The 18,438-nt window shown below is 42.7% G+C and overlaps 1 protein-coding gene across 2 annotated transcripts in view; it reads right to left on the bottom strand.

The window, feature by feature from the left end:
* Positions 1 to 18,438, bottom strand: part of nbeaa (neurobeachin a) — a 1,069,212-nt gene that overhangs the window by 917,655 nt on the left and 133,119 nt on the right. For both annotated transcript variants that reach the window (XM_041199054.1, XM_041199053.1), the window contains exons 5-8: positions 17,037 to 17,158; positions 15,080 to 15,206; positions 13,861 to 13,980; positions 12,791 to 12,937 (exon numbers count right to left, since the gene is read on the bottom strand). In XM_041199054.1, the coding sequence (XP_041054988.1) occupies positions 12,791 to 12,937; positions 13,861 to 13,980; positions 15,080 to 15,206; positions 17,037 to 17,158 (516 nt within the window). The remainder of the gene's footprint in view (positions 1 to 12,790; positions 12,938 to 13,860; positions 13,981 to 15,079; positions 15,207 to 17,036; positions 17,159 to 18,438) is intronic.

An 18,438-nucleotide genomic window follows, 5' to 3' on the forward strand; every position in this document is an offset into this window, starting at 1 on the left:
TGCACCCCCGTCAAATCACCTACCACACCAGCTGCAACTTACGCCATTCTACTACTTGAGTACATACACATAGCATGCACCTGGCGACATAGAATTTTAGAGCACTTACCTTGCAGTGGAAGCTGGTTGCACTGGAGCTGACCGCAGGTATGGGGCACTGTAAAGACATGCATGGTGGGGGGGCTCCGGACCAGGCAGGGGGGTGGGCCGGACCAGGCGGGGAGGGTAGGAGGAGAAACTCAAGAGGTGAGGGGGTTGGTCTGAATAAGGAGAAGAGGGGCTTCGGAGGAGGAGAAGTGGGGGCCCAGATGTAAAGGAGAGGGGGGTCTGGAGGAGGTGGGGGTGAGGTCCAGAGGGGAAGGAGAAGGGGGTATCCGGGAGGGGGGAGGGAGAGGTCCAGAGGGGGAGGGGGTGGTTGGGGGCGGTGGTGGAGAGGTGGAGAGAAAGCATCCAGGTAGGAAGGAGGGAGGGTTCTGAAGGGGCATGAAAGGAAAGGGGGAAAGGAGGGGCCATAGTGTTTCAGATGGAGGGGTCGGTTGAGTCAACCTTGGAATCCCAGGACTGAGGGTGCTGGTGATAGGAGGGCATGGTAACAGAGAGGGCACAGTGGGATGTTTTAGGGTTGCAGTGTTTGGGTATGGCAGGTGCAATTTTCATCCAAAGGGTCATTGATGCATATAAGGATGGTGGCAAGGTTTACTGCAGTGGGGGGGATCAGGGAGGACATAGGGTGACTAGTGTAGGCTCAGCGGCGAGTTAACTGTGATAGAATCCAGGGTGTTGGAGGGAGGCTCAAGTGTTATCGAAGGGAGAGTGAAGTTGGCATTGGGGGGCCGTCGATACTGATGGGAGCCTGGGGGGAAAGTTGGTGGGTCACAGGGAGAGGGAAAATGATGGTGGAGACAGTCTGATACATGGCACGCAGCATCCTGAGACAGAGGCAGCTCAGGACTAAGGTTACGTTCTCGATGCCCAACTGCAAAACATTTGAGGTTGGGGGAGGGTTTTCTCAAGTGTGGGGAGCTGAAGGTCAGAACAACTGGACAACTAAAGGGGACTCTAATAATCATGTGGAGACTGTATGAGGACTTATTGCTTTGCAAGTCGTCACTCCCTGGTGAAGGCCACAAAGCAGCATCTGGCCCAGAGGGTTCTCACTACAAGATCCCAACAAGTTGTAAAGTTGCCATTCACTCTGAGCCATTTACCATTGGCTCGAGGAAGGAGGGAGGGGGATTACAATAAGGGCATGCAGGTGAATGGCAGCCAAGTCACAACTACAAACCTCCATCCTCCTGAGGGGAATGGACCTGCCTGACAAAAGCTCATGTAGCTAGTCTTTCCATTGTGGCAAGGTCTCTCCATAGAGTCTCGAGGGCAGTGAAAGCAAGCAGAATAGGTTGAGAGGGAAGCCTCTCAAACATGGCAGTCATCTCCCTTGTCAAAGAGTAACATGTCCACGTGCAGCAATGTATGAGGGGGAGGGAGACCCATCTTTGTTACCCCACCGTGGAAGGGGTGGATTGCACGCAACCATTGAAACAACTAGCAGCAAGAATAAATCCAGGAGACTTCCAGTCAGTGTAAGCTAACATACACTGAGAAGTACAAAAACTATATACAATAAGTGTCCAGGATGGATGCCCTGCGGTGTCTGCCTGGTGGTCTTCCTCCCTTTGGGTGCCAGAGGGATCCTCCCTGACTCCTTGAGGGGAAGGAGCACCTGGAGGGAGGTTGAGGTGCCCTGTTCCCCTCTCGCGTAGCCACTGCAGAAGCTCACATGCATGGAGCAATGGAGTGCCAGTTCAAGCGCATCTCTGACAGAAACTGGTGTTCTGCTGAACCAGGATGTCCATGGTGTCCACCATCCTCCCCATGGAGACTTCCATGTGCTTGCAAGTCAGAGCCATGATATCGGAGAGTACAGACAGACTCCTCCACCTCTCATTCTACGCTATTGAGGGCCTCTGACACCTCTGCTTGATGTTCCCCTGCCTCCCTTTGGTACTCCAGCACTTTTTCCATGACTGTTCATGGAAGCTCGTCATCTGAATCTAACTTAGCTGAGGCCTCTTCTCTAGCAGTCAAGTGCCAGAGACCTTGGCTGTCACTGTGGACATGTGTCTTTTTTTTATTATTTGTTCATGGGATGTGGGCATCGCTGGGTAGGCCAGTTTTTATTGCCCATCCCTAATTGCCCTTGTTCAGAGGGCATTTAAGAGTCAACCACATTGCTGTGGTTCTGGAGAAGGCCAGGTAAGGGCAGCAGATTTCCTTCCCTAAAGGACTTTAGTGAACCAGATGAGCTTTTACAACAATTGACAATGGTTTCATGGTCATCATTAGATTTGTCCTAAGAGCATTACCCTGGGTCTCTGGATTACTGGTCCAGCGACAATACTACTACACCATCGCCACCCCATGTGAGGGGGCCACCAGAATGTGAGGGGGCCACCAGAATGTGAGCCCAAGCCTAGGTGTGACTCTGGACTGTAGGAGAGCGCAGATGAACGTTGTGACAGCTGTACTGGTGTCAACTAGTCCTCGCCCTCCTCCGAGGTGTCTTAGGGGCTGGGGCTTACTTCTGGTGTGGGAGCTGGCCTCATCATCTTCCTGCTGGCACAAAGAATGGAGAGAAAAGAAAATGAGTGACTGCCTAGGCAGGATCAAATGTGGCACTCATCAATCACCTAGATTCGAGGTTCTCTGAATTATGCACGCTTCCTTACTAGGTGCCTGGGGGAGGCCAAACTTGCCGTCAGCACAGGCATGGTCTTCCCCTGCCAGCTGAGCAGCCTACTGCTCAAATTGTGGCAGGAGCCTGAGCTCAGGCATCCCCTCATCCCATGCTTTCTCTTTCTCACTTCTGTTGTGGGCTGCCTTCCCCTGCTTAAAGACATATAGAGGGATTGTGAGCACACATGATGAAAGAGCAGGTCGGAGGCTGATAATTCTGTGGCCAATAACTGACCTCGTGACCCCCAACCCCCATGTGCATGGCACAAGTGAGGATTGTGATGGAATTCTTTAAACTTCCCTGGATGAGTGCTGTTCCAACAACACTCAGGAAGTTAGGATACATTCAGGATAAAGTAGGCTGCTAGACTGACACCTCATCCAGCACTCTCGGCATTAACTCCCTCACCACCAATGCACAGTGGCAGCAGTGCATATCACATACAAGATGCACTGCAGCAAGTCACCAACGTTCCTTCAATAGCACCCCCCAACCCAGCAAACACTACCAGCTAGAAGGACAAGAGCAGCCGACGCATGGGAACAGCAGCATCTGCATGTTGCCCAGTACTCCACCCCATGGCTGTGCCTTCAATGTTGGTGGGTGAAAATCTTGCAGTTGCCTTGCAAACAGCACAGCACACAGGCTGCAGCGGTTCAATAAGGCAGCAGCTCATCACCTTCTCAAGAGCATTTAGGTATGTGCAACAGAAATGCTGACCTTGCTAGTGATGCCTACATCACATGACAGAAATAATGGTGTTCTGAGCTGGGAAAGTAGAAATTGACTTACCCTAGCAGCACAGATGAGATCATTCATCCATTTCCTGCACTGCAGATCAGTCCTTCTCTGGACCCACAGGCGCGGACCGCCCTGGCCATCTCCTCCCAGACTGACGTGGTCAGTTTGGTGGTTCTCCTGTGTCCATCCCTGGGGAAGAGGATGCCTTCCTGCACAGATTCAAGGAGATGCATTGCCAATGCAAGGAGCTGCAGCTTGTTGCCTTCTCCTGCTCTTTCTTCTTCCAGGGTCCTGGCACTGTTAATGATGGTCTGTCCAGGTGCCTTTTAAATCTGGTGCCCAGACATGACAGCGGGGCAGCTGACTTTCTACCACCCCTACCACAAGACTCAATGTAAACCACGCACATGAATAACTAATGAGTTGAGCAGAGCACAATTGCGTGTAAAAGCCTGCCCCATTTCTCAGCAGGAGTCACGCCAACTTTCTGATGCTGCCATGGAATCGCAAGGGGAAGATTCTGCCCCTACTGTCTGCTTTTCTATTTCAAGCTAGCTTTCCCTTGTACTCTAATTCTTTGCTATTCTTTATATTCTGCCCAATCTTCTAGCCTGCCACTCATCTTTGCAGACTTATATGTTTTTTCTTTCAATTTGATACTATCTTTAACTTCATTAGTTAGCCACAGATGGTGCATCCTTCCCTTAAGAGCCTTTCTTTCTCATTGGAACGTATCTTCTCTGAGTATTCTGAAATATCTCCTCAAACATCTGCCACTGCATCTCTACTGACTTCCCAATTCATTTTAGCCAGTTATTAGAAATCCAGATCTCAAAGAACTATATGTGTTTTTAAACATAGAAGGATAATGGAATATCAGGACACTTTATTGGATATTGACCTGGATTCTTTTTCAAAAAGGGTCATAAGCAGGCTGCTTTTTTCCCAAGAAATCACATGACTTCAGCTAAATGGCCAGCAAGACACCTCGGGAAATTAGAGATATATATTTACTTGAACTGTAGTTGCTGGGGGAAAAAAATCTGTTTTCAGATGTTGGAAAACCCTGCGGATTTACTGGAAACCACCTAACTACACAACGGGTTTTTGTTTTGGAACTTGTGTTTTGAACTCTGTGTTTTGGGAGCAAAGCGAGAAGCAAGGCTGCTTCGCTCGCTCTTTCTCAGTCTTGCATAGAGTTAAGTGTTAGCCAGAAAATCCTCAACTCGGTGTGGCTCATTGCTATCTGGAAGCCTCAGAAGCTGTGGCTAGAGAGCATTCCCAAGGACCAATGGTTCACCAAAGCTTTGGAAACTTCTAGACAATCACTCTGACCAGTGAGCCATCTTCACACGCTGATCACCAGATTGACAGCATCAAAACCCTTTGAACTTTATCCTTTTCATGAAGTGTTTCCACTGGGAACAAGTGCTTTGTCCCAAAGCCAAACTCTGCAGAGACCCTATTGGTTTTGCAGTGTATGCGTGCATGTATGCGCATGCGTGTGTGTTGGGATTTAAAGGGGCATATAGTTACAATTTGTAATCCGGAAGTGTATGTTAACCAGCTTTTGCAACTTGTTTTTAAAAACAAGTTACATTTCATAATAAATCAAATAATTTTAAGGTTATTGGAAGAAGCCTGGTTAAAGTCTCTTTTATTCCAACAATAGCAAAAGTAAACAACTGGTAATTATGGTGAGTGAATTAAACATTTACGCTTATGGTGCGGTCTGTGTGCTAGAAAAACTGTGCACTTCTCCCATCCCGGTCATAACACAGCTCTGTCTTCATGCCCTCCAACTGCCCTTATTTAACTTTAAAACACAAGTCTTAGATCCATTCTTCTCTGTCTCAAACTGAAGGTGAAATTCAATCATATTATGATCACTGCCTAGGGGTGCCTTCACTATGAGGTCATGAATTAATCCTGTCTCATCACACATTACCAGATCTAGGATAGTCTGCTCTCTGGTTGGGTCTAGGATGTGCTGCTCTCAGAAACAGTCATGAAAACACTGTGAACTCATCTTCCAAATAACCTTTGCCAATCTGATTTGTCCAATCAATATGTAAATTAAAATCATCCATGATTATCATCGTACCTTTTCACAAGCCCCCATTATTTCTTCCTGTATACCCCATCCTACACTGCGGTTACTGTTAAGGGGCTTATAAACCACTCCTACAAGTGACTTCTTAACTTTACTATTTCTTATCTCTAGCAAAACTGATTTTACATCTTGATCTCCAGGACGAGGGTCATCTCTTTCTACTGCACCAATGTCATCCTTTATTAACAGAGCTACCACTCCACCTTTTCCTAGCTTCCTGTCCTTCCTAAATGTCATGACCCTTAAATAGTTGGGTCCCAGTCTTAACCATCAGAGATATGGCTGCAGGATGACAATCAGATTATACATATTTATTTCTATTTGCGTTATTAATTCATCTATTTTGTTACGAATGCTATATGCGTTCAAATACAGATCCTTTAGTTCTGTCTTTTTATTATTATTGTAATTTCCAGCCTGAAGCATTTGCTACAATCTTCAGCCAGAAGTGCCAAGCGGATGATCCATCTCAGCCTCCTCTGGAGGTCCCCAGAATCACAGATGCCAGTCTTCAGCCAATTCAATTCACTCCACATGATATCAAGAAACAGCTAAAGGCACTGGATAGTGCAATGGTTATGGGCCCTGGCAATATTCTGGCATTAGTACTGAAGACTTGTGCTCCAGAACTTCCCTTGCCTCTAGTCAAACTGTTCCAGTACAGCTACAACACTGGCATCCACACAGCTACGTGGAAAATTCCCAGGTATGTGCTTTACACAAGAAGCAGGACAAATTCAAACCAGCCAATTACTGCCCCATCAGTCCATTCTCGATCACTGAAGTAATGGAAGGGGTCATCAACAGTGCTATCAAGCAGCACTTGCTTAGCAATAACCTGCTCACTGATGCCCAGTTTGGGTTCTGCCAGGGCCACTAAGCTACTGACTTCATTACAGCCTTGGTCCAAACATGGACAAAAGAGCTAAACTGCCAAGATGAGGTGAGGGTGACTACCCTTGACATAAAGGCTGCATTTGATCAAGTGTGACATCAAGGAGCCCTGGCAAAACTGGAGTCAATGGGAATCAGGGGGAAAACTCTCCACAGGGTGGAGTCATGCCTAACGCAAAGTAAGATGTTTGTGCTTGTTGGAGGTCAGTCATCTCGGCTCCAAGACATCACTGCAGGAGTTCCACATCAATGCCCTTCCTTCCGTCATAAGGTCAGAAGTGAGGATGTTCGCTGAAGATTGCACAATGTTCAGCACCATTTGCGTCTCCTCGGATACTGAAGCAGTCCATGCCCAAATGCAGCAAGGCCTGGCCAATATCCAGGCTTGGTCTGACAAGTGCAAGTAACATTTGCACCACACAAGAATCTAACCATCATTTAATGGCATTACCATCACTGAATCCCCCACTATCAACATCCTGGGGGATACCATTGAAAAGAAAATGAACTGGAGCAGCTATATAAATATGGCTACAAGAGCAGGTCAGAGGCTAGGAAGCCTCCGATGAGTAACTCACCTCTTGACTCCCCAAGGCCTGTCCACCTACAAGGCACAAGTTAGGAATGTGATGGAATACTCCCCACTTGCTTGGATGAGTGCAGCACCCACAACACTCAAGAAGTTGACACTGTCTGTCATGAAGCTATTAACGTATATATTATTATTGGAAAATATTTTTCTTTTAAAATAGAGGCTTAGTCTGTGGGTGTGGCTTAATTGGATTAAAGCCAGCTAGTCTGGGTGCTTTGATGTGTATTAGTTTTGATAAGTAAGAGAGATAGAGTGCATTTGCATTTTTTTGAATACAGCATTCAAGAAGTAGGATGAAAACTGACATCTGGCTAGCACATTCCAAGCAATCTGTTTACATGCCTAATAAAATTGGTACTATAAAAAGGATTTTATTGTTAAAAGGTGGAGTTCAAAGAGGCTGGCAGTATCATGATAATTTACATTCAATGAGTGTATAATCTCAGCAGCTTTGTGTGTGCAGGGCAGGGGCAATGTGAGATCAACAGCAGCTGGAAGCGTCTGTCTCCACTGGAACCAAAGTGAAAAGTGCCTCACTTTGAATTTGTGCAGTGAAAATGCTTTTCCTGGTGTCTGGTTAAGTCTATGGGTTGCTGTTGCCTTATACAGATTAGTTTGGGAATTTGTTAAAAGTTATGATAGTAGTACTTTGTAGCCATGTATCTGTGTTTAATGTGTTGTAACTTAATAAAATGTTTAATCTAGTTTAATATAAAACCTCTCGAGAACTGGTGGTCTGAGTCCTGAATTTAAAGTTGCAAATCAAACACAACACTTAAAAGTTATATGTTATGACATTTGTTTAAAGTTTCCCTCTGGGATTTTTAAATAACTGCATCGGTCATAACACTGTCCAGGACAAAGCCCACTTGATTGGCACCACATCCACAAACATTCACTCCCTCCACGACTGACACACAGTAGCAGCAGTGTGTACTACAAGATGCACTGCAGGAATTCACCAAGGCTCCTTAGACAGCACCTTCCAAATCCACGGCCACTACTGTCTAGAAGGGCAAGGGCAACAGATAGATGGGAACAACACCATCTGGAAGTTCCCCTCCAAGTCATTCACCATCCTCACTTGGAAATATATCACCGTTCCTTCAGTGTCGCTGGGTCAAAATCCTGGAACTCCCTTCCTAACAGCACTGTGGGTGTACCTATACCACATGGACTGCGGTGGTTCAAGGAGGCTTCTCACCACCACCTTCTCAAGGGCAACTAGGGATGGGCAATAAATGGTGGCCCAACCAGTGAAGACCACATCCCCTGAATGAATTTTTTTAAAAATCTGCTGGTGCCCTCTTTGCCTCTTCCTGCCACACTTTGATTATCACTTCCCTTACTGTTACCTTGCTCTCCTGCCCGGTCTTCTCATATCACATCTTCCCAAGCTTTATCCCTTGCCCCCACTATTTAGTTTAAAACCATCTCTACTGCCCTAGTTATACAAAACCCCAGAACACTCATCTCAGCACAGCTACAGTGAAGACCAACACAACGGTGCAGGTCCCACCTTCCACAGTACCGGTTCCAGTGCCCCATGAATTGAAACCCATTTCTCCCACACCAATCTTTGAGTCACGCATTCATCTTTGCCAATTTACTCGTGTCTCAGGTAGTAATCCAGAGATTATTACCTTTGAGGCTTTCTAATTTAGCCCCTAGCTGCCCATACTGCCTTCAGCAGAGCTTCCTTCCTGGGTACCAAAGGCTTCGATAGAATTATGTGGACCATATCCAATGGATCCTCCCCCTCCCAATGTAAGTTGCACTCCAGCCCAGAGCAGATGTCCCAAATCAAAGCACCAGGCCGACAATACAGCTACCTGAACTCTCAATCGCAGCTGCAGAGAATTGTGTTTGTCCCCTGACTATACTGTCCCTTGCTCCACTACATTCATATTAACTTCCCCCCGCTTTAATAGCTTCCTGTGCCATGGTCAGTTTGCTCATCCACCTTGCAGTCACCACTTTCACCCATACGGGTTGCAAGAACCTCAAACCTGTTAGACAATTGCAAAGGCTGAGTCTCCTCCACTTCTACTTTCTCAATCTCCTTATCTGCCTCACTCGCAGTCATACCCTCCTGTCCATGGCTACTGACCAAATCAAGAAGACCCTAACCTAAGGAGTGTGACTGCCTCCTGGAACTAAGTGTCCAGGTAACTTCCCCCCTCCCCTATGCATCACAGTGTCTGAAGCTCAGCCTCCAGCTCAAGGTCTTTGAGCCGAAGTTCTTCAAGCCATAGACACTTACTGCAGACTTGTTTGCCCTGGATCACAATGGCAGCCTGGGGATCACACTGGCGATCTGCAACTCCCATGTTCTGCAGTCGCAACACATCACCTGCCCTGCCATCTTCATGATGTGTTACGTAATTTATTTCCTTTATTAATTAGGAATTATAGACCTTTAATTAAGAAGCATAGACCTTGCTACTCCCATTAAATTTTGTTACCACTAGTAAAGTTTACTAATACTAGTGAAACCTTACAATGTCAGGAGGATATAATAATTTTCACACTATTATTGGAATTTATTGCAAAGTAAAGTAATAGTGGGTTCTGTGTCTCTGTGTGTGGGGCTTAAATGAATTAAAGGCAGCTGGTCTGAAAGCTATAATGTATCAGAAGATAAGCTAGGTTTGAAATGTTAAGTAGGTAAACATGGGGCAAGTTTTAGAATGTAAGGTGTAAAGGGAACATTTGCATTTTTAAATAAACTAGACTAGCTTGAATTCAAAGGAGGGGGTGAAACCTTACACCTAGCCAGGAAAAGTTAAGAAACAGTGTGTTTATTTTTCCCCAAAGATTACCAGTAAAACTGGTGCTATGATAGATTTTATTATTACAGGTAAAAGTCCAAAGACAGAGGGCAGAATTTTCTGCATGTCGGTGGTGGGGTTCTGCGGGCACTTTTGTGGGCAGGTTCCCAATCAGCACCCCCAAGCACCACCATTTCACCATTTTACGTGGGTGGGCCAATTAAGTCCTGCTCAGCGTGACGTCTGCCCTGAAGCGCTGAACGCTCCCTGTGTTGGGGGGGGGGCGGGGGGGGTAGAGATTCCCTGAGCAGGTCTGTGCACTCTTTCGTACATGCACAAAAAATGCCCACAGATCACCCTGGAGCAAAGTGCTGCCTCAGGGAGTTAACTTCAACGTTAAAAACTGTGCTGAACAGAGAAGAAAAAAATTATCGTTAAAAACCCTCATGAAACCTCATCCCGCCCGTGGATGAGGTTTTGTGTTTATTCAGAAGCCCGCCTGGGCTCCCGGCCTGCCCGCCAACCATAAGGTTGGACGGGCATCCCTGACAATGACCTCAATTAGGTAATTAATAGGCCTTGATAGGCCTTTGACAGTTTGACAGTGCGCGCCTGCCAAACTGAAAATCTAAATGATGCGGGATGACGTCGGGACACACGCCCAACTTCACCCTAAGTCATGTTACATGTCGACGTGCGGGTCGCACCCCCGCACGCCGGCCAATTCTGCCCATAGTGAAGCAACAGGAATTTGCATTCAAAGGGGAAAATATGTATAAAGAAGCGAAGGTTGTATGTACAGGCAGGAATTCTAAGATCTACACTAGTGCGAAAAGCCTCCAGCATTTAAGCCTTAAGCTGCTGTCTACAAGGAATTGAAGCTGAGAAAAGCTCACTCTGAATTTGACTGTTCAGGGTATTGTGTGTTACTTGGGTCTTTTAAAATCTGTGTGTCTCACTGTTGCCTTAACGGAGGTGTAAATGGGGTTTAGATTAATTAGGGGATTTAGAAGTTATCATAGTGGTAATTTGTAGATCCAGGTATGTGCTTAAAATCATTTCTTCTATTAATAAAGGTTTAATTTAGTTTTGTAAGAAACCTATAAGATTTGGTGGCCTTTTTACTGAATTCAAAGCCCACATCTCGAAATAAGTACAAATTGCAAATAGTTGTATCAGCTGCTTCAAGTTTCCCTCTGGGATTTGGGCAGCTTGGCATTTACCATCTGCTTGCCATAACAACAATTACTAATAAGTTATACTAGTTTTGAAAGACAAATGACCAAAATAATCACCAACCACTGACCTGTTTTCCTGTGGCATCAAACTTTGATTTTTCTTTCCCAATGCAACTCTGAACTCTCAGGCTGGATGCAGCCAGCTTGCTGTTTTAATTGGTCATGGTCTAAACTCTCACTTGTTTTAACCTGTCCCGCTCTGAACTCCTGTGGTTTAACTGTTCCTGCTCTGACCTCTCGCTGCTTTAACTGGTTCCGTTCTGAACTCCCTCTGTTTTAACTGGCCCCGCTCTAAACTCCCGCTGTTTTAACAGATGAGTAGTCTTGAGATTAAAAATTTTCTGCGATATGCTCAGGACTGTTTTCTCAGACACTTAAATTCTTACTCCAACAAGGTAGGACCTTGTTGTGGGTAATGAGGCAGAACAAGTAGGGAACCTAAAAGCAGTGGAACATTTGGAAAGCAATGACCAGAAGTATAATTAGATTCGGTATATGAATAGGGATTTTAAAAAAGGACAAAAAAAACTATCCAAACAATATTAGAGAAATAAAAAAATGCAGAGAAGTGGGGGGGGGGTGTGATTACATTATAACAACTTTATTCATGCAGTCTCCATGGTGCCTCGTTTCTTTGCCCTCTTCCGGGGTCTCACAATTAGTAAGAATAGGGGAAAGCTCAGTTGGTAGGCTATAATAAACCTTTCACCTCTTAACAGAGAAGGGTGGGGTCTTAAAGATATTGCTTTGAATCACTTACAGAAGGCAAACCTGGCAAGATGACCAAAACTGAAAAAAGGCAGCCAAGAAAATATGTGAAAAAATTCTAAGACTGCAGAGTAAGGCCCTCAATGGCCCCTTTGTTGTCCTCTCAACCTCAGGGTCATGTGAAAGCCATCAATACCAGGTCACCAGCACTATTATTTTTCATTGCATGAAAATACAGGTGTAAATCCAGGAAATTTGCAATCTCCATTGACTGCAATAGTGGTCAGACCAAGGTCATGAACTTTTCATCAGTAAGGGTATCTGCAAAGCAGTGCAAATGTTCCAGTAAATTATGGTGCAGCGCAAACAATGGCATAATCCTTTTGTGCCTTATTTCCTGGAACTTCTAACATGGAATAATGGTGCACACCATTTATACAGTGCAAATAATAAGGAAATTCCAGACAAGGACAAAAGCTCCTCAGCATCAAAGGATTAAGTTGTGCAGAAAGGCTGGAGAAACTGGAGCACTATCATTAAAAAGAGATGATTGAGATGGATTTTTACAGGAGCATGCAAGAAAGTAAGGCATAGATACAGTTAATCCTGATGTCATGTTAAGGTATGCCGGAAGAAAAGAACAAGAGGCCAGGGTTAATCTTGATTAATTGAAAGTTTAGGACAGATTGGGTGAAAAATTTCTTCATGCAAAGAGCATTTGTATAATGGCCTTCTAGATAAGGTAATGAAAGCAAAACCTCAAACTCTTCAAATGACAGTTAAATAACATAATGGAGGGAATGCAAATTCATAACTTGCAGCAGATAAGCAGGAGGAGTGTGGGGGGAGGGGCAAATACCCTCACTCATCTGCATCTTGTAACTTCAGCATCGTAATTGTAAATTCCAAGTTCAAGTTTCAGAAAATATACTGCATACAAAAATAAACATATACATAATAAAAGGCTCGCTTTCTAGGTAGACCATATGGACATACCTTGTATCCAGGTCCTAACTGATGTATTGCAAATATTTGTGCTGGGTTAAGTGCTTCAGTAAACACATATACTGCTCCAAGTTGGCCACAGAATACTCTATTTGCATCTGCGGTTTCTGATGAGCCCAGGAAGCATTTGTCAAAACTCTACACAAAGAAAACAAGTAACACAATGATAAATGAATATGCACTTTGAGCTAATCTTAAAACTTTATTTTATAAGATTACATTCAAAATCAGTTAAAACAAACAGATCATAAACAAGCATTTTACAGCAGAACCATGAGGATGCAGCTTAGAGAATTATACAGCACAAAAGGAGGCCATTAGGCCCATCAGGCCTATGCTAGCTCTCTGGAAGAGTTACCTGATTCATGCCACTCCACTATTCTTTACTCACGGCACTACAACTTTCTCCTTTTCAAGTGGACATTCAATTCCAAAGTTACTAATGAATGTATTTCTGCCACTCTTTCAGATATTGCTTTCCAGATCATAACACACAATGTTAAAAATACTTATAACTTCCCTCTCACTTTTTTGCCAATTACCTTAAATTTAGCGCTCTTATTACTGACCTTCCTGCCAGTGGAAATGTTTTCTCCTTATTTGTTCTATTCCATTGACTGGATATAGGTATGAGAATAATTCAAGTTTCCCTAGTCACTCTACATAACTGAAGTGCCCCATCTCTGCTGCAACTTTAGTAAATCTTCTCCGCACCATCTTTCAAACTTGATTCAACATTAGCAACCCCAACATAACTAACAGCATTGTTGCACTAAGCTACAAAAACAAAAATTCAGGCATCAAAACATTAAACAACTGCAAATAGTAGACGCTCACTTTATCTTCCATGACATAGTATCTTACTTTGTCAAAAAAGTAAAAAGGGCTTTTTAGTTCAAATTTATTATAAAATTCCTTCTGAAAACACTAACAAGTGGCAACATGATAAATATAAGAAGCCTGTTGCAGCTTGATCCCTCATACTCCAATTACCACCTGTTTAAGTACTTACTTGTTCAACCCACCCATTTTATTTTTCCACTAACCTACATTGCACTTACATCATTAGTGTTGACATGCCAAGCCATATCTCCATAAGAAACCAGTTGACCATTGACATAGCAACGAATCTCACTATTTCTCCAGCGATTGTAGATATGCACAATGCTGATCATGTACCACTGCAAAATAATATACAAAAATTACTCATACTATCAATATCAATGAAATCTAACAACTGTCAATTCTAGGTATAATAGTCTATTCATTTCAATGTGCATCAAGTAAAGCAGTCAGCTGTTGTAAATAACCATTCATTTTATCAATGACAAACATAAGCAGAGTTTTGACTGTCCTTTGAGGTTACTTTATATGCCCTTAAAGAAGATCAGACTTTGGGTATTCAGCTTTGAATATTTATTCTATTTGGCAGCAGATTAGCTTGGACTCGGGTGTTTCAACAGTACAAAAATATAGCCCTGCACTATTTTCAATCTCAAAAATCGAGAACTTGTGTTCATAGTGCCTTTCAGGTTATCCTTGCCTCAGGTTTTTACAGAAAAAATAGTATTTTCATACAACAGGAAATGCAGCAACCAAGTTGCACATAGCACTGTTTCACAAAAGCAATCAGATAATTACTATTTAATTTAGTGATTTAGTGATGTTTGCTGAGGGATGAATATTGGCTAAGATATTAGGAAGAACTCTTTTGTTCTTCTTTGAATAGTGCAGTGGGATCTTTCATGTCCACCTTTGATGGTGCAGCACTCCTTCAATACAGTACTGAAGTGTCAGCACAGATTATGTGCTCAACTAACTGGAGAGGGATTTGAATCGACAACCCTCTGACTCAGGGGCAAGAGTGTGCCTACTGAACCAAGGCTGACACCTTGTTAGCTTGTTCTTGTGTTTAATTTTATTCATTCATGGGATGTGAGCTTCACTGGCTAGGCCAGCATTTACTGCCCATCTCTTCACCAATTAATAGAATACACCAGGGAAAATTTGTATTTGAAATATTTGAAGTACAATAATAATCTCACAATGAAATTACATAACATTTGAACCTATATTTTTTATAATCATACACTATATTCAAAAGCTTAGAACATGTAAGTTGTAACTTTTAATATAAATAAGGAAGACAATGAAATACAAAAATTTGACCTAAAGGTTTGACAGTGTAAAACAAAACACGCTTTTCGACACAGCACCATTTGTTCTCTTCAACAAAATGTATTTTTCAGTCTATTAATGTTAATTACGTATTGTATTTACCTTTCTCGGTTGAAAATCATATTTCACACAATGCTGAAAACCTTTTCCTTTTGATTTCAATGATGTTACAATCAAACAGTTTCCAACAAAATGTGCTGAATAGCCAACTCCTTTGCTCGTTCGAAAGCTGCAAATTAAATAATGACACATTATTGTACGTCTTCATAAAAGAATACAGGGCTGTCGCAGATAAGTCATGGTTCTTTAAGTAAACTGCTACAAAACATTAAATCAGTACTGCTTAATTCTATAATGAGTAAGGAAAAATCATTCTAGACACACTGGTTTCCCAATTTCATCTCTGCGTCATGGAAAGATGCTGTGCAGAAACCACTAGTTAGTTTCAGTTTATGCAAGGGAAGAGAAGAGGAGAAAGCATCACCCCACACTGCTTTTGCATGCAACCTAGCTTCAGGCCAGCATTGGTTGAAGTCAGTAACCAGAAATCTGCCCACCCAGGCAAGGATGGTATGTCATGTGGAATCTCAAGAGAGAAAAATCTTATTAAAAAAGAGGGAGTCGCTATGCCAAAAATAACTGCAATTTAGTCACAGTTTCGATGACATTAAAACCATCTGTTACAATTTTATTCGACCCACTTAACAGTTGAATAGCAGATCCTGTAATTGGTCATTTTCTCCTCCTATCCGAAATCTGCAACTTGTTTATACTGTGTGCTTATGCCTCAGAGGGCAATAATTAGCCCCCACCTCATAATATTTGAAATCACTTAATTAAGCTTACACTACAATACTTCCTTCAATTGCAAATAATACCCCAGAAAGCACTGGGCAGACTTTCAACATGGCACCCAGGCAAACAACTAGCATCACAGGTCAGCTGTTATCAGTGGGCTGGAAAATCAGGCAGTTTCTATATTGAGTAGCCAATGCACAACACCAGTTTCACATCCAGATAGCAAGATGAAAACTGCCTCTCATAGGTTTACAATTCAACACAATATCTCTGTTTATAATTAAACAGTAATAATACAAAAAATACATTTTGAAACAAGGATTAGACCACTTTGAACTCTTAGGTAAATGAAACAGCTATACAAATTTTGCCACACACTTGACTGAGCTTGCCTTGCCAAAGAAGCCCTTTGAGTCAACTGATGTCTCATGTTTCACTGACAATCGCCCATCCTCCTACAATGGCTAAAACCCACAAAAATGCCTCTCAAAAAACATCACTTTATATTTTAGATAGGACCACTGATTACAAAAAATGTACAAACTACTCCTACACACTACTCCTGTTAATTCAAAGTTGTTATTTGCTAAAAGGCTTCAAATTATCCAAGAGTTTGAATTGTGCAAATTTAATGAAACAGCACAACAAATTGTTATAGAAACATTAGAAAACTTATCACATCAAATCGCTTCCATCTTCCCCCAAACGGTTCACCTGTTATGTCAGTATGCAGAGGAGGTGATCTTTATCAGATGATGGGTGTCAATTAGAAATATTAGCTGTGTGTTTGCATGATTTTCTGCTTTAATTTTTGTTTTTAAATCTGCCTGCCTCATTCTTCGTAGTTGTTACTTTCTCAATATGCTACACTTTGATCAAAATTAGTTTTGAGGAAGTGAAGAATAAGGCATACAATTTAGTTCTCTTTATTAAACCTATACGAGACAGTGTCTGCTTAACTGAAAACTACAGGACAAGAGCTAATTAAAGTTTGGAGTAAAAGACAATTAGTGGATATTATAAATTTCATTTATCACAAATATTAAATCACATGCAAGGAAATATGGAACACATACAAGTCAATTCTATATATAGACTTCCATTTCCACTCCTTATAGAAGTATTATTATTAACTATATTGCCATTTGCATTGACGACAATCACAAGACTGTTCAAACCATATACATAAATTTATTAAATGCATTCTTACAAAACATGTTTTCACACCGTTAATATGCAGAAGTAAATTGAGAGTACATACCAGTAGAGATATGGCTTGTCTTTGTCCACATTTATATTATTTAGCGGATCCATGCGAAACCAAGTATTTAAAGTAAAACCATTCTGGTAAGGCCACTTAGCAATAGGAGGCAAAGCGATGGCCTGGAAATGCGAAAGGTAACAGATTTCAGAGATAGAAGCAGCTTTACAGAAGCCGATGAACATATTGATTGCATGCTGCCACTGTGATGTAGCCTACTGTCAGTCAACATATAGTGAATGATGGTCAGCTGTATTCTTGACAAGACCTGGGTCAGCTTTGGGAATATTTTAACAATTCACATTTGTACAGTGCCTTTAATGTGGCAAAACATCCCAAAGCACTTAAGAACCTTAGAAATAAAAAATTTGAAAACAGCATGTGCAAGTTACCAAAATCGAGGAGCGGAAAGATTTTTGAAGATTTGTAGAACTGGTGGCGGCGGTTCCAGGGGTTGGCGGGGGAGGTGAGATGGTGGAAGGATTTGAAAGTAGTGATGAAAATATTAAAATTGAAGTATTGCCAGACCAGGAACCAATGTAGATCAGCAAGCACAAGGATGATGAGTGAATGGGACTGTACAAGGTAGGATACAGGATGCAGAGATCAAGTTTGTGAAAATATTTTCAAAACAAGGAAGTCCAGAGTGTTTGTGACTTCAAATTGAGGACCAATGGAAGAACTGCTATGATGGCAACTGGGTAAGAAGGGACGGCAGTAACTGAAAGCCCGATGGCTGAGACCCGTCAAGGAACATGCCAGGGAGAGAAAGGACTAAGGAAGAATGGTTGTCTCACCTTTACATGAGGGGAATGTGTATTCGTGCAATTCTGGATGTATTTATGCTTAGGTTGAGCCTCTGCTATGATATAATGTGGCCCAGTGACAGTCCCATGGTTTAAGGCACACTCCATCCTTGCTTCAGTGGCAGAACTGCCACAAAGGTGCACATTCAAATCCTACTTTGTGACACAGCTGGGCCAGGACAAGGGGCCAGTTCTGAGCTATTCCATTGCACATGCTAAACCACTTTTTCAAAGCTGGCATGTCTGCATATGGCCCATTGCTTTGAAAAATCCAGCATTTTCAGCATTTTTCTTCTTTAGATGAGAGATAGCATGCAAGTCAGAGGGTTACAATGTTATTTCATACCATATGATGGAACAGCAATTCTCAATTGAATATCTCAAGTCTCAGGATGATATGCAGCTGATTTGATAACAGGTGAGCAGGTTGGATGATACTTGCAAAATCAATGTATTGGATAGCTGAAAGCTCTTAAGTATGTAATCCTATATGAATTTTATTGAAAATACCTAACGTACTTCTACAATAGACAATATTCAAAATGTTGCACTGCACCTTTAATTCTTAATGTGTGCGTGTGTGTGCGCGTGCGTAC

Source organism: Carcharodon carcharias, chromosome 11, assembly GCF_017639515.1.
Source record: "Carcharodon carcharias isolate sCarCar2 chromosome 11, sCarCar2.pri, whole genome shotgun sequence".
In the NCBI taxonomy this organism is placed as follows: Eukaryota; Metazoa; Chordata; class Chondrichthyes; order Lamniformes; family Lamnidae; genus Carcharodon; species Carcharodon carcharias.